At 41.2% G+C, this 20,239-nt stretch overlaps 1 protein-coding gene across 4 annotated transcripts in view; it reads left to right on the top strand.

Annotated features, from left to right (window-relative positions):
• Positions 1–14,040: 14,040 nt before the first annotated feature.
• Positions 14,041–20,239, top strand: part of SELENOS (selenoprotein S) — a 42,364-nt gene continuing 36,165 nt past the window's right edge. For all 4 annotated transcript variants that reach the window (XM_089906911.1, XM_089906912.1, XM_089906913.1 and 1 more), the window contains exons 1-5: positions 14,041–14,172; positions 14,856–14,990; positions 16,940–17,046; positions 19,499–19,588; positions 19,934–20,012. In XM_089906911.1, the coding sequence (XP_089763037.1) occupies positions 14,088–14,172; positions 14,856–14,990; positions 16,940–17,046; positions 19,499–19,588; positions 19,934–20,012 (496 nt within the window). In that variant the 5' untranslated portion in view covers positions 14,041–14,087. The remainder of the gene's footprint in view (positions 14,173–14,855; positions 14,991–16,939; positions 17,047–19,498; positions 19,589–19,933; positions 20,013–20,239) is intronic.

Raw genomic sequence — 20,239 nt, 5'->3', positions numbered from 1 at the left:
GACCAAATTAAACGTAAAAACTTTTTGCACAGCAAAGGAAACCATAAACAAGACAAAAAGACAACACTCAGAATGGGAGAAAATATTTGCAAATGAAGCAACTGACAAAGGATTAATCTCCAAAATGTACAAAGAGCTCATGCAGCTCAATATCAAAACAACAAACAACCCAAACGAAAAATGGGCAGAAGACCTTATAGACATTCTCCAAAGAACACATACAAGATGGCCAATAAACACATGAAAAGATGCTCAACATCATCAATTATTAGAGAAATTCAAATCAAAACTACAACCAGGTATCACTTCACACCAGTCAGAAGGGCCATCATCAAAAAATCCACAAACAATAAATGCTGGAGAGGGTGTGGAGAAAAGGGAACCCTCATGCATTGTTGATGGGAATGTAAATTGATAAGTCACTATGGAGAACAGTTATGGAGGTTCCTTAAAAAACTACAGCTCGAACTACCATATGACCTATCAATCCCACTACTGAACATATACCCTGAGAAAACCATAATTCAAAAAGACACATGCACCCCAGTGTTCATTGCAGCACTATTTACAATAGCCAGGACATGGAAGCAACCTAAATGTCCATCAACAGAGGAATGGATAAAGATGTGGTACATATACATTATGGAATATTACTCAGCCATAAAAAGGAACAAAACTGGGTCATTTGTAGAGACATGAATGGACCCAGAGACCGCCATACAGAATGAAGTCAGAAACAGAAAAACAAATATTGTATATTAACGCATATATGTGGATTCTGAAAAAAATTGGTATAGACAATCTTATTTACAAGGCAGATATAGAGACACAAACATAAAGAACAAATGTATGGATACCAAGGGGGAAGGGGGCGATGAATTGGGGAATTGGAATTGACATATATACACTATTGATACTATATATAAAATAAATAACTAATGAGAACCTATAGTACTGGACGGGGAACTCTACTCGATGCTCTGTGGTGACCTAAATGCGAAGGAAATCCAAAAAGAGGTGATATATACATATTGCTGATTCACTTTGCTGTACAGTAGAAAGAACACAATACTGTAAAACAGCTATACTCCACCAAAAATTTTAAAAAGCAACCTTGCAACACCCAAATACAAGCAACAACCAAAATTCTTTTGAGGATAAAATGAGTTAATACATGTATTCTTAATCTAGACACCCTGGCCTTCCTCCTAGTTCTGATTAGCCCTGGATGCTTTTTTATATAGATCCCTTAGATATTTAGACACCCAGGAAGTAAACTAAACATAGGTTTATAAACTTAAATATTATTGTTAATTTAATTTCAGAGGAATATAACTTCTTCAGTGTCTGCAATGCAGGCTTTACCCATTCCCTCACCAAGGTTCCCTTTGTGACTAGAATGTTGCTACGTGAGCAAAAGTCAGAATAGAAGGACTGTGGGGTGGGGAGGTGTCTTAAGATCTATTTCTTTGGGGCTGGATTAGAATTTAGCTCCCACATCTTTCACGACACACGCCAGTGAGGCTGCCTTTTCTACTTTCATACAGCCTTCCTGTAAATGCACACTTACCTGTTGCTTCTGCTTCTGATAGGACAGCTAAAATGATTCAGGTTTTCTTTTCCACATTTAAGATCCAGAGATGCTATCTCCAGGCTTCCTGCCCCCATCAACTGTGAGCCACCTCACTGAGCGGAACTCTGGGGCTCTGGTCAATAGCCTCAGAAATAAGTTGGCTGAAGTTAACTGTTAATTTTTTCTGATCACGTTCCTTACCTCTAAGGAGTAACTTTCTTTGGGTGCTGGATTTGACAGTTGTGCAGCACTTAATAATAACATGAGTTCATTACCTGAATTAATCTGGACTGAACAGAATTACTTCAGTATCAGTTTAATGACACATGATTGATAATTTGAAGGCTGGTAAGAAAAAAGCAAAAAGAGGACCTTGTAACATTATTTATGCTATTGTCCCAAGTGAAGTTTTTGCATCAATTTGACCAGAGGAAAGTGAAGGCTCCTGTGCTCAGAGCTCAACCTCCATCTGTGTGTCTTGAGACCTATGGTTTACTTTGAACTCATTTTTTCCCAGAAGCCCAGTATTTTCAGTGTGCTATTTTTCAGAACATGGGGTTCATTCAGGTTAACTGGAATCATGTTCTAGTGGAAACTTTTATCCAGTGACAAGTCATGCAACGCTCAAAAGAACTTTGCTTCGGGCTTCCCTGGTGGCGCAGAGGTTGAAAGTCCGCCTGCCGATGCAGGGAACACGGATTCGTGCCCCGGTCCGGGAAGATCCCATATGCCGCCGAGCGGCTGGGCCCATGAGCCATGACCGCTCAGCCTGCGCGTCCGAAGCCTGTGCTCCACAACGGGAGAGGCCACAACAGTGAGAGGCCTGCATACCGCAAAAAAAAAACAAAAAACTTTGCTTCTGTGGAACTACATAAAAATGTTGATTTTAATACTAGCTTTGTAGTATTTGTATACAATCAGTAAGTGCCCTGCTTTTGAGGGTGTAAGAAATACAACTTTAAAAGATATATATCTAGTTTTATATATGTACATATTTAACATAATTTAAAGGCCACATTTGAAGGTCTACAAGAAAGTCATTGAAAGAGGTCTTTGTATCATTCAAGTTTGAGAAACACTATTGTTTCTTTTTTATTCTTTAAATTATACATATGTATTTTATTTACACTTTGTATTTGATATACTTCATGATAAACAATTTTTTCCATCTTAACCATTTTTAAGTGTACAGTTCAGCGGTATCAAATACATTCACCTTGTTGTGCAAAAATCACCAGTGTCCACTCCCATAACTGTTTTCATCTTGTGAAGCTGAAGCTCTATATCCATTAAACAATAATTCCCTGTTATTGCTTGCCCCCAGCCCCTGGTAACCAGCAATCTACTTTCTGTCTTTATTATTTTGACTATTCTAAGTACTTCATATAAGTGGGATCATACAGTATGTATCTTTCTCTGACTGGCTAATTTCATTTAGCATAATGTCCCCAAGGTTCATCCATATTGTCTATTCATCCACTGATAGACACTTGAGTTGCTTCCACTGTTTAGTTATTACGAATAATGCTGCTATGAACATGGGTGTACAAATATCTCTTTGAGATCCTACTTTCAATTCTTTGGGGTATATGGACAGAAGTGGAATTGCTGGATCATATTCTATCTTTAATTACTTGAGGAAACACCATACTGTTTTCCATAGTGACTGTACCAATTTCCACCAGTATTACACCAGGGTCCCAATTTCTCCATGTCTTTGCAAACACTCATATTCTATTTTTTTTGATAGTAGCCACCCTAATGGGTGTGAGGTGGTATCTTGTTGCAGTTTTGATTTGCATTTCCCTAATAATTGGTGATGTTGAGCATCTTTTCATGTGTTTATTGGCCATTTGTATCTCTTCTTTGGAGAAATATCTATTCAAGTCTTATGCTCATTTTGAATCAGATTGTTCTGTGTTTTGTTGTTAAGGTTTTTCCTGAATTTTTGAATTTTATTTTTTTATACAGCAGGTTCTTATTAGTTATCCATTTTATACACATTAGTGTATACATGTCAATCCTAATCTCCCAATTCATCACACCACCACCCCCATCCCCCGCCGCTTTTCCCACTTGGTGTACATACGTTTGTTCTCTACATCTGTCTCAATTACTGCCCTGCAAACCAGTTTATTTGTACCATTTTTCGAGGTTGCACATACATGCATTAATATACGATATTTGTTTTTCTCTTTCTGACTTACTTCACTCTGTATGACAGTCTCTAGATCCATCCACGTCTCTACAAATGACTCAATTTCGTTACTTTCTGTGGCTAATATTCCATTGTATCTATGTACCACGTCTTCATTATCCATTCATCTGTAGATGGTCATTTAGGTTGCTTCCATAACCTGGCTATTGTAAATAGTGCTGCAATGAACATTGGGGTGCATGTGTCTTTTTAAATTATGGTTTTCTCTGGGTATATGCCCAGTAGTGTGATTGCAGGGTCATATGGAAATTCTATTTTTAGTTTTTTAAGGAAACTCCATACTGTTCTCCATAGTGAGTGTATTAATTTACATTCCCACCAACAGTGCAAGAGGGTTCCCTTTTCTCCACACCCTCTCCAGCATTTGTTGTTTGTAGATTTTCTGATGATGCCCAGTCTAACTGGTGTGAGGTGATACCTCATTGTAGTTTTGATTTGCATTTCTCTAATAACTAGTGATGTTGAGCAGATTTTCATGTGCTTCGTGGCCATCTGTATGTCTTCTTTGGAGAAATGTCTATTTAGGTCTTCTGCCTATTTTTGGATTGGGTTTTTGTTTTTTTAATATTGAGCTGCATGAGCTGTTTTTATATTTTGGAGATTAATCCTTCGTCCATTGATTTGTTTGCAAGTATTTTCTCCCATTTTGAGAGTTGTCTTTTTGTCTTGTTTATGGTTTCCTTTGCTGTGCAAAAGCTTTAAAGTTTCATTAAGTCCCATTTGTTTATTTTTGTTTTTATTTCCATTACTCTAGGAGGTGGATCAAGAAAGATCTTGCTGTGATTTATGCCAGAGTGTCCTTTCTATGTTTTCCTCTAAGCGTTTTATAGTGTCCGGTCTTACGTTTAGGTCTCTAATCCATTTTGAGTCTATTTTTGTGCGTGATGTTAGGGAGTGTTCTAATTTCATTCTTTTACATGTAGCTGTCCAGTTTTCCCAGCACCACTTACTGAAGAGAGTGTCTTTTCTCCATTGTATATCCTTGCCTCTTTTGTCATATCTTAGTTGACCATAGGTGTGTGGGTTTATCTCTGGGCTTTCTATCCTGTTCCATTGATCTACATTTCTGTTTCTGTGCCAGTACCATATTGTCTTGATTACTGTAGTTTGTAGTATAGTCTGAAGTCAGGGAGTCTGATTCCTCCAGCTCCGTTTTTTTCCTTCAAGACTGCTTTGGCTATTTGGGGTCTTTTGTGTCTCCATAGACATTTAAGATTTTTTTTGTTCTAGTTCTGTAAAAAATGCCATTGGTAACTTGATAGGGATTGCATTGAATCTGTAGATTGCTTTGGGTAGTCTAGTCATTTTCACAATATTGATTCTTCCAATACAAGAACACTCCATCTGTTGGTATCATCTTTAATTTCTTTCATCAGTGTCTTATAGTTTTCTGCATACAGGTCTTTTGTCTCCCTAGGTAGGTTTATTTCTAGGTATTTTATTCTTTTTGTTGCAATGGTAAAAGGGAGTGTTTCCTTAATTTCTCTTTCAGATTTTTCATCATTAGTGTATAGGAATGCAAGAGATTTCTGTGCATTCATTCTGTATCCTGCAAATTTACCAAATTCATTGATTAGCTCTAGTAGTTTTCTGGTGGCATCTTTAGGATACTCTATATAGAGTATCATGTCGTCTGCAAACAGTGACAGTTTTACTTCTTTTCCAATTTTTATTCCTTTCATTTCTTTTTCTTCTCTGATTGCCGTGGCTAGGACTTCCAAAACTATGTTGAATAATACTGGCGACTGTGGACACCCTTGTCTTGTTCCTGATCTTAGAGGAAATGCTTTCAGTTTCTCATGATTGAGAATGATGTTTGATGTGGGTTTGTCATATATGACTTTTATTATGTTGAGGTAGGTTCCCTCTGTGCCCACTTTCTGGAGAGTTTTTATCATAAATGGGTGTTGAATTTTGTCAAAAGCTTTTTCTGCATCTATTGAGATGATCATATGGTTTTTATTCTTCAATTTGTTAATATGGTGTATCATATTGATTGATTTGTGTATATTGAAGAATCCTTGCATCCCTGGGATAAATCCCCCTTGATCGTGGTGTTTAATCCTTTTAATGTGTTGCTGGATTCTGTTTGCTAGTATTTTGTTGAGGATTTTTGCATCTATATTCATCAGTGATATTGGCCTGTAATTTTCTTTTTCTTGTAGTATCTTTGTCTGGTTATTATTTGAGATTTTTCTTGTTTCTTGAGATAGGCTTGTATAGCTATAATCTTCCCTCTTAAAACTGATTTTGCTGCATCTCATAGGTTTTGGATCGTCGTGTTTTCATTACCATTTGTCTCTAGGTATTTTTTGATTTCTTCAGTGACTTCTTGGTTATTTAGTAATGTATTGTTTAGCCTCCATGTGTTTGTGTTTTTTACATTTTTTCCCCGTTATTTATTTCTAATCTCATAACACTGTGGTCAGAAAACATGCTTGATATGATTTCAATTTTCTTAAATTTACTGAGGCTTGATTTGTGACCCAATATGTGATCTATCCTGGAGAATGTTCCATGCGCACTTGAGAAAAATGTGTAATCTGCTGTTTTAGGATGGAATATTTTATATATATCAATTTAATCTCTCTGATCTATTGTGTCATTTAACCCTGTGTTTCCTTATTAATTTTCTCTTTGGATGATCTGCCCATTGGTGTAAGTGAGGTGTTAAAGTTCCCTTCTATTTTTGTGTGACTGTCGATTTCCTCTTTTATAGTTGTTAGCAGTTGCCTTATGTATTGAGGTACTCCTATGTTGGGTGCATATATATTTATAATTGTTATATCTTCTTCTTGGATTGATCCCTTGATCATTGTCATGTCCTTCCTTGTCTCTTGTAACATTCTTTATTTTAAAGTCTATTTTACATGATATGAGTATTGCCACTCCATCTTTCTTTTGATTTCCATTTGCATGAAATATCTTTTTCCATCCCCTCACTTTCAGTCTGTATGTGTCCCCAGGTCTGAAGTGGGTCTCTTGTAGACAGCATATATATGGGTCTTGTTTTTGTATCCATTCAGCCAGTCTGTGTCTTTTGGTTGGAGCGTTTAATCCATTCCCTTTTAAGGTAATTATTGATATGTATGTTCCTATTACCATTTTCTTAATTGTTTTTGGTTTTTTTTTTTTTTTTTTTTTTTGCGGTACGAGGGCCTCTCACCACTGTGGCCTCTCCCATTGCTGAGCACAGGATCCGGACGTGCAGGCCCAGCGGCCATGGCTCATGGGTCCAGCCGCTCTGCGGCATGTGGTATCCTCTTGGACTGGGGCACGAACCCATGTCCCCTGCATCGGCAGGCGGACTCTCAGCCACTGCGCCACCAGGGATGCCCTTGGGTTTGTTTTTGTATGCACTTTTCTTCTCTTGTGTTTCCCACTTTGAGAAGTTCCTTTAGCTTTTGTTGTAGAGTTGGTGTGGTGGTGCTGAATTCTTTTAGCTTTTGCTTGTCTGTAAAGCCTTTGATTTCTCCATCAAATCTGAATGAGATCCTTGCCGGGTAGAGTAGTGTTGGTTGTAGGTTCTTCCCTTTCATCACTTTAAGTATATCATGCCACTCCCTTTTGGCTTGTAGAGTTTCTGCTGAGAAATCAGCTGTTAACCTTATGTGAGTTTCCTTGTATGTTATTTGTCATTTTTCCCTTGCTGCTTTCAATAATTTTTCTTTGTCTTTAATTTTTGCCAATTTGATCACTATGTGTCTCGGTGTATTTCTCCTTGGGTTTATCCTGTATGGGACTCGCTGCGCTTCCTGGACTTGCGTGGCTATTTCCTTGGCCATGTTAGGGAAATTTTCGACTATAATCTCTTCAAATATTTTCTCTGGTCCTTTCTCTTTCTCTTCTCCTTCTAGGACCCCTATAATGTGAATGTTGTTGCATTTAATGTTGTCCCAGAGGGTCTCTTAGGCTGTCTTCATTTCTTTTCATTCTTTTTTCTTTATTCTGCTCCGCAGCATTGAACTCCACCATTCTGTCTTCCAGGTGACTTATCCGTTCTTCTACCTCAGTTATTCTGCTATTGATTCCTTCTAGTGTAGTTTTCATTTCAGTGATTGTATTGTTCATCTCTGTTTGTTTGTCCTTTAATTCTTCTAGGTCTTTGTTAGACATTTCTTGCATCTTCTAGATCTTTGCCTCCATTCTTTTTCCAAGGTCCTGGATCATCTTCACTATCATTATTCTGAATTCTTTTTCTGGAAGGTTGCCTATCTCCACTTCATTTAGTTGATTTTCTGGGGTTTTATCTTGTTCCTTCATCTCGTACATAGCCCTCTGCCTTTACATCTTGTCTTTCTGTAAATGTGGTTTTGTTCCACAGGTGCAGGATTGTAGTTCTTCTTGCTTCTGCTATCTGCCCTCTGGTGGATGAGGCTATCTAAGAGGCTTGTGTAAGTTTCCTGATGGGAAGGACTGGTGGTGGGTAGAGCTGGCTGTTGCTCTGGTGGGCAGAACTCAGTAAAACTTTCATTCGCTTGTCTGTTGATGGTGGGGCTGGGGTCCCCTCCCTGCTGGTTGTTTGGCCTGAGGTGACCCAACACTGGAGCCTACCCGGGCTCTTTGGTGGGGCTAATGTTGGACTCTGGGAGGGCTCACACCAAGGAGTACTTCCCAGAACTTCTGCTGCCAGTGTCCTTGTCTTCATGGTGAGACAGAGCCACCTCCGCCTCTGCAGGAGACCCTCCAACACTAGCAGGTAGGTCTGGTTCAGTCTCTATGGGGTCACTGCTCCTTTCCCTAGGTCCCGATGCACATACTACTTTGTGTGTGCCCTCCAAGAGTGGAATCTCTGTTTCCCCCAGTCCTGTCAAAGACCTGCAATCAAATCCTGCTAGCTTTCAAAGTCTGATTCTCTAGGGATTCCTCCTCCTGTTGCCAGACCCCCAGGTTTGGAAGTCTGACATGGGACTCAGAAGCTGCACTCCAGTGGGTGGACTTCTGTGGTATAATTGTTCTCCAGTTTGTGAGTCACCCACCCAGCAGTTATGGGATTTGATTTTATTGTGATTTTGCCACTCCTACCGTCTTATTGTGGCTTCTCCTTTGCCTTTGGATGTGGGGTGTCTTTTTGGTGAGTTCTAGTGTCTTCCTCTCAATGATTGTTCAGCAGTTAGTTGTGATTCCGGTGTTCTTGCAAGAGGGAGTGAGAGCACATCCTTGTACTCTGCCATCTTGAACCAATCTCCGAGAAACACCATTGTTTGATTGCTGTCTCTGTAATCTCCTTAGTTACAAATACCTTTAATCCTGTTTTGCGGCATGCACTTTTGTGAAAAGCTGAGGTTTGGAAATTTATCAGTTAGCTATTGCCACAATAATGTTGCATACCCCTATGTTCTTAGCAGCACTGTTTATAATAGCCAAGACATGGAAACAAGCTAAACGTCCATCAACAGATGAATGGATAAAGAAAATGTGGTATATATACACAATGGAATACTACTCAGCCATAAAAAATAGAATGAAATAATGCCATTTGCAGCAACCTAGAGATTATCATACTAATTCAAGTAAGTCAGAGAAAGACAAATACCATATGATATCTCTTATATGTGCAATCTAAAATATGACACAAATGAACTTATCTATGAAGCAGACTCACAGATATACAGAACAGACTTCTGGTTGGGGGGGTCGGGTAGAGGACGGATGGATTGGGAGTTGGGAATTAGCAGATGCAAATTATTATATATAGACTGGAGAAACAACAAGGTCCTACTGTATAGCAAAGGGAATTATATTCAATATCCTGTAATAAAGCATAATGGAAAAGAATATGAAAAAGGTGTATATATATATATATATATATATGTGTATATATCTGAATCTGCTGTACAGCAGAAATTAGCACAACATTGTAAATAACTATATCTCAATAAAATAAAAATTTTTTAAATGCTGCATAGCAAACCACCTGAAAACTTATTTTAAGCAACAGTCACCATTTATTCTCATAGTTGGCTCTGTTTTTCACTTTACGTTTATAGTTTAACTAGGGTGGCTCAGCTTTACATATTTCATTCTCCTTGGATAAGGCACAAAAAGGAAACAGTAGAATCTTCTTAAGGCCTACACTCAAAACTGACACACTGTTACTGTAACCAAGCAGGACCCTATGGGGCCTTCCTGGGACAGTACTTCTCCCATAATCATCTGCTTTAGCTCCTCTCTGAAGTACCTGGATAACAGTATTTGATGCACATTTCCTGAGTTGTTTTACAGATGTGAACACCCCACCCCCAACAGCCACCACCAAATGGAAGACGTTAACTACTTGATCCATGAGCATGACCTCCTGGAGCCTAAGGACTGATGTTAACCCCTGTGACACCACCCTGTTATCTCACCATCAGCCAATCAGAAAATTATGCATGAGCTGATCACATACCCTGCAACCCCCCTCCCACACCTGGCTTTCTTTTTCTTTTAACATCTTTATTGGAGTATACTTGCTTTACAATGTTGTGGTAGTTTCTGCTGTACAACAAAGTGAATCAGCTATATGTATACATATATCCCCATATCCCCTCCCTCTTGAGCCTCCGCCTCCCTCCCACTCTCCCTACCCCACCCCTCTAGGTGGTCACAAAGCCCCGAGCTATCTCCCTGTGAACTGCAGCTGCTTCCCACTAGCCATCTATTTTACATTTGGTAGTGTATATATGTCGATGCTACTTTCTCATTTCATCCCAGCTTCCCGTTCCCCCCATGTCCTCAAGACCATTCTCTATGTCTGCATCTTTATTCCTGCCCTGCCCCTAGGTTTATTAGTACCATTTTTTTAGATTCCATATATATGCGTTAGCATGAGGTATTTGTTTTTCTCTGACTTACTTCATTCTGTATGACAGACTCTAGGTCCAACCACCTCACTACAAATAACTCAGTTTCATTCCTTTTTAGGGCTGAGTAATATTCCATTGTATATATGTAACACATCTTCTTTATCCATTCATTTGTCGATGGTCATTTAGGTTGCTTCCATGTCCTGGCTATCGTAAATAGTGCTACAGTGAACATTGTGGTACCTATATCTTTTTGAATTACAGTTTTCTCAGGATATATGCCCAGTAGTGAGATTGTACCTGGCTTTTAAAAATGCTTTGCTGAAACCCTTCCAGGAGGTCAGGGATTTTTAGGGCATACACCACCTGTCTCCTTGCATGGCCCTGAAATAAACCTTTCTCTGCCCCCAAACTCCGTTTTGGTGTGTTTGGCCTCATTGTGCCTTAGGCACATGAACTTGCACTAACTTCCATTAACCAAAGCAAGCAGCCTAACCAAGTTCAAAGTCAAAGGATGTGGAAATACACTCCTCCCACCTTGAGACTAGGCAAGGGTATAGTTGCAAGAAGGAGTAATGGATTGGGGCCAATAATTTAGTCTACCATTGTCAGTGACTAGTTGGGAGTCCTGGATACTACCTTTGCCCTGTTTTTGCTAATAACACCTGAGCAGTTATATTGAGCAAAGTGTTTGCTGAAATAACTTTATGGCTCTAGACAAGCTAGGTGAGATTATACACTGATTAAAGGGACAAAGGTTAACACATAAGCCTGGCTAGGAAGAACGAGTAACTTCTATCAGTGAGACCACAAGAACAGCAATGTGTTAGGAACTGAAATGAAAGCCAAACATCCATGTCCTGAAATCATTCAAAATTTCTTAAATTTCTGTTGAATATACTCCTCATCGTTATACATGTATACATATGTATACACACACATACATTGAAGTTTGCAATAATATATTTTGTATATGTTTAAAGTGTACATTATTTTCATGAGTGTTGTGCTGGTTTCTATTTTATATCACAAAGTCCTGAGTGACATGAATTGTTCACTATTTTTGTTTATATGGTAGAAACTAAATGTTACAAATTTATTCCATCTTCATGATTACAAACATTACAGGCAAGGTGGGTAAAAAAGGCAAATAAAGCAATCTCTTTTCTCCTATTTAACCAGATGCAGCATTTTGACATTTTTATGATATGCAGGTTGTCTTAATTCATTCACGGCTCATTGACTTATTTTGAAATCCAGCAACAGCAAACTTTGAAATGTGGGCTCTTCCTCTATGGCTACTCCAAGTTAATTCCTGAACTACACTGTGAACTCAGAAATGATATTCACTGAAACACTCTTGAAGCTTTCACATCTTAATCTGACACCTCTTATTAAGGCAGGGAACTGTCTGTTAAAGACTGTCTTCTTAGCTAACCCAAGCCACCAGCAATCTTAACCACTAAGTTACTACATAAAAGTAAACAGCTCCTAATAAATGGAATATTGCCTGCAGTATCAGTAAACAAAGGATGTCACAGTCATCAGTGATTGCAGCCAAGCGGCCACCAAGGAAGGTGAGCTGGTGACCCCTGAGGGAACTCAGGAAGGAAACAAAGAATACCTGCCATTTAGCAGCCATCAGACTGCAGCCACTCCCTAAGGTGAGCCCTGAGGAAACTCAGGATGTGAAAACACTGGATACCGGCCCCAGATAGCTTAGGTGCATATCAAAAGAATGATTTCAGTGAGCCCAGATTCTTACATCTTCCCATACATCGGAAAGCACTAAACTCCATTTGGGATTTCTGGTTTTCTTTAGTTAACAGTAATCTTTGATGTTCTGACTACCTGCCCTTTGTTGCAAACGCCTCCTCAGGGTTACCTGAAATGCTGCCTCCCTGGCTTGAAGTCCTAAAAACTTTCCACCAAATAAAACATAATTCTCAACTTCTAGGTTGTGAATAATTTTTTAGTTGACACTTCAAGCATTGACTGAAACTGTTGTGCCAGATCCTTTTTCAGAGGATTCACTCCCTGATAGAGAGGTCCTAACCAGCTCTTTCCATGAACAGTGACTCCAGTACAGTGTACCTACTGTCCAGAGTATAAACAGAGAGGTCAGGTAACCCTAGTCATCCTGAGTAGTTCATCAGTATTTACATACAAGGTATATTTTAAGCTGATCCCAGACCAAGTATTGCTACTGTAATCCCAAGAAGTCGTTCATTTTTAGCACACTGAGTTCCTGCAAGATGCCAGGGCAAGTGAGAAACCACCTCAAAGCAAAGAGTTCATCATCTTCAGAAACTTGGTGGTGGTGGTGGTGGAGGAATAAAATTCCTCCTTCTAAATTCATCAAATCAATGGGTCTTCAGTCTTAATTGCTAAAATCCAGAGTCCTCAATCCCGATTTGAGAAGCCCATTTTCAAGATGAAGAGCTTTCAGTCTTCTATTTGCCATGGCCAATGAACGCAAGTCCTTCTATAAGAATCTCCTCTTTTATTGCTTTCTGACACACCGCTGAAGATGTTGTTGTGCGGTTCCAGGAGCTGATCCCTTTGAAGAACTTCTAGGCCAACCAGCGGTGGAAGCCCCAGTGGTACCTCAGCCTCGCGTTGGTGCTCGTGAAGGCGGTGGCGATGGCGGTGCGCTCTGAAGTCATCGCCTGCTCATTAATTTCTCTTCCTAATTCTCAACCCTTCTTTTGAGACACAGCTGGGTACGTTCACTTTAAATCCTTCTCCAAAAATGCCTCAAGGTCAAATTTCAAATAGGGTGGTTAAGGTAGGGCTCAGAGAGGCGTTGACGGGTGAGGAGTGGAAGGGGGTAGAGGAGGGCATTGCAGGCAGGGAAAACAGCCAGGACATTATCATAAATAACTGTGACGTCTTGTGATACTCAGTAAGATTCAATGCGTGTTGGAGCCATTGTTATGCTAATTCTTTCCCAAGAGGTTTTGATTCCGGAGGAGAGAACCGCGGGGGTCGGCGGGGACTTTCTTAGCCTGAAAGGTTAACACCGGCAGCGGCAGGGGAAGGCTCTTTACAGCTTGGTGGGGCAGACCTTGGCTGCAACCCCCAACGGCTGGGAATCGCCAATCTGCCGAGTTCTGTTACCCAGTGTGCCCGGAGCAAGAGCCTGGGCTCAAATCCTGTTTCTCGGCGGCCCCAACCTCCTGCGACCTCGGTGTCCAATCAGTGCAAAGGTAAACATTCGATACGGAGTCGGCTGGGAAGTCAGTCAGGTAGCCGCTAGACCACCCAGTGCGCAGCGGATGGTAGGGCTCCAGTCAGGCCAAGGCTAGCCCTGCCCTTCCCGGATCGCTCATCCGCCCCCTTTCGGCCACGCCCTCACGGCGATAGGCCGAGCATCTGGGCCGGGTCGCGACGCGATTGGCCGGGACGACGGGACGCCGGCCCCAGACGTGCCACGTGTACGTAGGGGCCGGCCGGAAGACTAAGGCTGGAGCTGACGCGGCCGGGTTTAGCAGGGTCGGGCTAGGGAATGGCGGCCATGGAGCGGGATGGGGATCAGCTGTCCACGCGGCCAGCCCTAGAGACCGAGGGGCTGCGCTTCCTTCACGTCACGGGTGAGTCGGCGCGGGTCGCAGGGCAGCGGGTTTGCGCCGCCACCCTCGGCGCGCCGCCATGTTCGGTGAGTCGTTCTCCTCTGCCCTACGGGCCGGACCTGGCCGGGAGCCGGATGTTAGCGCTGCACGCAGGCGCGGGCGGTGGTCCCGCAGCGCGCTTGGAGGCCCTCCCAGAGGCCTCGGGCGTTGCGGTCGGCCCTTTTTTGCGCGAGTTTTTTACTTTATGCGAAGCAAGCCTTCCGGGTTTGCGGTTACTGGGGTCTCTCCGCCCTTGGCGTGTGCCTTCAAGCCTCAGCCTCTCGACTCCGTACCCCCACCCACGCCCCCAAAATCCGGCGCTGTATCAGCCCTCCATGGGCACTCCTTTCTATATGTAGTCTGGATCTGAAAGGCCTATGCCCTCCTGAGTCGGATACACTTCCCTTCACCCCTCAAAACCCAGCTGGCGTGCCCCACGTCCTCCGGACTTGCCCCTCCTATTCCCCAGGTAGCTGAGAGTCCCTTCTCAGTGATCCATGAATTGTTGTACTACTCGTTATTTTAACTGCCTACTTAGGTCTTCAGCTACACCGTGAAGGTTTTGAGGACAGGAGCTACGCTTATTTTGCTTTTGTTTAATGTTATAGAAAAGTCCAGTGGTAGTATCATTTTTAGTTTCTTGAAAACTATTTTCTTCTTTTCAGTGGGCTCCCTGCTGGCTACCTATGGCTGGTACATCGTCTTTAGCTGCATTCTTCTCTACGTGGTCTTTCAGAAGCTCTTCACCCGGCTGAGGGCCTTGAGGCAGAGGCAGCTGGATCGAGCTGCCGCTGCTCTGGGTTAGTGCCTGATAACAAATGAAGACGTGGCTTTACGCCTACTTGTTTTAGTATTTAAAAGTCTGTTGTTAAGAGTAAGAAGTACGTTTCTGATCTGTGTGGGAAGAAAACTGTTTTATGCTTAGGAAGTTGGTTTTGGTGATTTGCAATAGTGTTGTTTTGTTTTAATTTCAGAGTTTTTGATGGGATGAAAAACCCGCTTGATGGTGTGTAGAGCACTCACTGCATATTGTGTTGCATGGTTTTTCATTTACAGGAGAGATTAAAGTGAAGACTTCACAGCTGCTCCGTACTTATGGGTCTGCCTACTAAGTCTCATTAATCTCTAGAACAATCGTGAGTGACAAACTCAGCCTTAGTTATTCACATCCACCGCATTTTGATTTTCACAACTTGCTCATCAGACCTGATATCAGATTACACCTGACTGTTTGAAAAACTTATTCCCTCTAAAACAGTAGCTTTAACTAGTTAGAAGCTACAGTTTTTGAGGACATATTTAAAATAAATGTTAAGTGTCTTGAGAATAGCAGTATAATTAAATAAATACAAATCATCAGTCATCTGAGCCACCACAGTTACTGAGGCTGGGGAGGAAAGCAAACATAACACAAATGTAGTCATTAGTAGAAAGACTTAGAAAATTCCTTCACTCTCCTCTCCCATGAAACCCTGTGGTCCTGCCGTTATCTCAGCATTTTTGGTTGTTGGCTGTTGGTTGTTTACAAAGTACAAAGTAAATCTTGCTTAAGTTGCAGGATTTTGTGAAGTGGATGACTGGTGTTAGAGAACAGTCACCTGGTACAGCCATCTCTGGCTCTGTGAGACCTGCTGACAGCTGAGGAGTAGATTTATAAGATAATGGGATGGGCATCTCAGAAGAGGAGTTTGTTGTAATGAAGCATTGCAAGAAGTATATATGCAGTGAAAGGTGTTACCTTGTGTTGTACAATTTTGTTAGAAAAATTAGGTTAAAAAAGTCCACACATAATTAATTTTATTCTAAGAATGATCCAACAGTTCCAAATGTTACCACAATTCACATTTCTAGAAAGTGGAACTATAATTTTGTTTTTAAAGATAAAGGTCTAGTCATCTCTGTCACCACAGACACACCCGTGTGCTACTTTGGCCCCTGTTTTACGTGGATTCAGTTAGGTGACCTGTTTCCACTGCTAACTATCTATAAGTAATGATGATCGTATATCCTTTGGATGATACTGATGTGAACATATAAGTTCTAGTTTGTTTCTTTGTTTACAAAATTAGTCAAACCACTGCCTAGTTCCCCTTAGTGCTCCTTAAACACAGTGGTCTGAGTAAAATAGAGAACTTGATTGTGTATTTATATAATTTGCTTTGTTTTCTAAACCAGATAAAAGCAGATACCTGGGGTGGTCATTTCTGTTAATGCTAGCTGGAAGGATTTCTCTCTTTTTTTTTTCCTGTAAAAACAAGGATAAAATACCTGATGATCTTTACCTCTTTCTGGTGTAGACCTGGGCTAATTAGGTGATGGCTAATGATCAGAAAACTTTATCTTTCCTTGGTTGTCTTCTAGAATTCTGGTCAACCTAGAGACTGGGTGTTAGGAGGTATCCAGGTTGTGGAATGGAATCTCACTGGCCGTCAGACCACTTATATTTCAGTCTCGGAGCCCATGCCAGACTCTCTGAATTGGAATTGCTCAGGGAGCCCAGAAATCTGTTTTGAACAGAGATTTCTGATGCTTTGGATATTTAACAAGGGCTATGAACTGTGGCGATGGGATAGTCTGCTGCCCCGCCCCCCCTTAAGCAGTAAAATATATGCAGAAGAATAGACTTATTCATGTAAAAGTATATTCTTGCATTGCCTGACTTCTGTACACTTCTAATAATATAGACCTCAAGAGTTTCCATTTTATATTACACAAGGTGCTTTATCCCAATTTTTTTCTGACATTTTAGAACCTGATATTGTTGTTAAACGACAGGAGGCTTTAGCAGCTGCTCGTTTGAAAATGCAAGATGAATTAAATGCACAAGTTGAAAAGCATAAGGAGAAACTAAGACAGGTATGAACTGGTTTTAGTTTGAATACATGATATTTGAGGTTTAGTGGGTAAAAGTGTGTGTGCGCATGTGCATGCGCATTAGGGTGGATACAAAGAATAACTATTTCAGGCCGAATCATTTCCACTTAGCTAAGTACTGCTCAGCATGTTTTCCTTGTGCAATTTCTTACTGTTTAGGGGGAAATACTCTTAAAGAAGGGTGTCTTGTATTTATGTTTTTACTTTTAAGTGGTTCCCTCACAGCAGCATTTCACCCAGCAAAACTGTTTGCTGTGTACAGGAGCCGTACCACCAGACACACATTCAGCCTCTTGCTCCATGGTTGGTCTCAAGCCGTGCATGTCATATGACCTGGCTTGGCGCGGCTGCTCTTCAGTGGATTGAAGGAGAGCCAGGGGAGGGTGGCGATGGGCTCAACCCAGGGTCAAGATGGAGAGCAGGAGATGGAGTTTTGAAAGATTTTTTTAAAGACACATGGTTTGGTTGTAGGGGTGGTAAAAGGTTTTGGGGGGCGGGGGGAGGAAGAACCAAAGGCTGCTATTGAAGTGACCTGAGCAGCCAGGTGGGTTGTGCTGCTCTTCACAGGAGTAAGGTCACCCACCAGGTTGGACCCATTCTCTGTAACTGAAACAACTAAGTGTAGACTCTGCTTTCTAGTTTCAGTGCAGATGTTTCTGGGCCCCTTTTTTTCTCCTCAGAAGGAAGCCAGAGAAGTTGGTCTTCCTCCTGGTCTTGCATGTGTCTCTGGTGTTTCCAGTATGGAGTACCTTTCTGCCACTGCTGGTTCTGCATGGTCATCCAGTACATGGCTGGTCTCCACAGCTTGGTTGGAGCCCAGAGGGAAAGGACAGAATAAGACAACACCTACTACACACATTCGGCCCTCTTGGTCACCTGACTCAGCAGCCTTCTTCAGTGTTCAGTGGGTTGCCCATCTTCCACTTAAATAGTCACTAACCTAAAATGTACTAGCACATTCCTATTATTTATGTAGTTTTCTAAACCACATGAGGTTAAAACAAATTCATGATACAAAAATCTGTACTATGAAAATTAAGTCTCTGCCTTCCTTGCTCCCCTATCTACTGCTGCCCAAGCATTCCATGTTAAGCTTTCTAGGTGTTTTTCCAGAAACATTTTATCCATATATAAACACATGCATGTATCATTTTTACATAGAAATGGCAGCATAGTATACATAGATGCCATTTTTAAGCAGTTTTATTTTAGTTTTTTCCTTTGCTGATTTCCAACCATTTGTTTTGTTTCTGGAGCCATAGAGTAAGTTGAATTCCTTCTACATGACAAAATTAATGACTTGAGGGCCTGAGTTTTTTGCATTAGTAAAACAGCCTGATCATTTATCCAATTTGTTGATGTAGCTGAAAAAAAGTTTTTGAAAGATTATTTTTAAAAATTGTGATGTGCGCCTCCTAAAATTGGAGAGAAGATAGAAGCCTATGTTCAGTTTTAAAGTTGTAGTTCTGTGTATTTAACAAACTTAACAAACAGGATCTGCCTGACTCACAGTTCAGTCAGCTGTCTTGTTTGTGGTCTCAGGATTTGTCAGCAATGTTCCTTTCTGGTGTTTTCCATGTTAGCTATGAGCATAAAACAACCTTCAGATCAAGAGACTGTTTCCTCTTTGACCTCCTGTACTTGCAGACAGTGGAAGCATGAAGGGACAGACATGTGGATTTAGCAGCGATGAACCCTGAAAGCCATCGAGAAATTTCTGGATATGTGCTTTCTAAGGCATCTTCTTACATATCTTTGTGATATCACAGTTTAATTGGAACCAGAATGAAGTAAAGTTTGGGTCTGGATTCTACTGGGAATAGAGAGTTAGTGACTTTTGTGTGAACTTAAGTTGCAGTACCCAGTTCTTCAAGGAGGAGGAAGCAGAGTCAGAGACCCAGGGCACTGTTTCCCTCCTGCTTACTGCATAATTACTGTATAAGCTTTCTCAGGTGCTCATTGTTGGACATAGTTTTCTGCTGAGATTAGTTTTCCTTTATGCTCCCATAGTATTTGAGTTTCAAAGAACTTTCAAATCTGCTCTCATTGGATCCTCATAGCCTTTGAAGTAGAGGGGTTAAGTGACTTTCCTCAGGTGATGCAACCAGGTAGCAACAAAGCAGGCCTGCCAGCCACATTCACCCTTTCCAGGTCAGCATTATTCTCCATTACCAAAAATGTCCAGTTTAGAACAAGAGTCGGTATTCTTTTCTCTGTGACACTTTTTGCTTTCTTTAATAGTATACAAAAACAAAAGGTTCTGTTGGTGAGTTAAACTCACACCACTAGATGACAACTGTTTTATTAACTGAAGAAAGTGCAGGTGAAGGTGTGTTTTGAAGGACATTTAGATTAAAAATTATCAAAATTACATTTTCTTTGAGAAAGATGGTAGCTTATGAATTCATACTGTACAATGTGTGATTCTTCTCAGCTTGAAGAAGAGAAAAGGAGACAGAAGATTGAAATGTGGGATAGCATGCGAGAAGGAAAAAGTTACAAAGGAAATACAAGAAAGCCTCAGGTGATGTAACCTTCATTGGGTCTTTGTTGCCGCGCACGGGCTTTCTCTAGTTGCGGCAAGCTGGGGCTACTCTTCGTTGCGGTGCGCGGGCTTCTCATTGCAGTGGCTTCTCTTGTTGTGGAGCACGGGCTCTAGGCACATGAGTTTCAGTAGTTGTGGCATGTGGGCTCAGTAGTTGTAGCTTGTGGACTTTGTTGCTTCACGGCATGTGGGATCTTCCCGGACCAGGGCTCAAACCCATGTCCCCTTCATTGGCAGTTGGATTCTTAACCACTACGCCACCAGGGAAGTCCCTGGAGTAGAATGTTTTTAACTAGATTCTTAAGCCTGTGTATGTTCAAACAGGAAGAAGACAGTCCTGGGCCTTCTACTTCATTAGTCATCCCAAAACGAAAATCTGACAGAAAGCCCTTGCGGCGAGGAGGTAAGTACCAAACATCAAAGCATTCTGAACAATTACAGGATACACTTACCTTTAAAAACAAGATTCTTTTTCCTTGTTTCATTGTCCGTAAATTGAGACTAATTCCTAAGTTTAGGGTTATGAAGATTAAATAAAAGAATCAGATGCAAAGCAGCCCTCAATGGCTGGAAGTCACCAACGTGCTGAGCCCTGTGGGCCTTGGGCAAGGATGTGGGCTCAAGTCCTGT

The sequence above is a fragment of the Delphinapterus leucas genome, chromosome 2 (assembly GCF_059928025.1).
Source record: "Delphinapterus leucas isolate spDelLeu-1000000601 "Yukka" chromosome 2, BTC_Dleu_Yukka2, whole genome shotgun sequence".
In the NCBI taxonomy this organism is placed as follows: Eukaryota; Metazoa; Chordata; class Mammalia; order Artiodactyla; family Monodontidae; genus Delphinapterus; species Delphinapterus leucas.
This window is presented reverse-complemented; position numbering and strand designations above follow the sequence as displayed.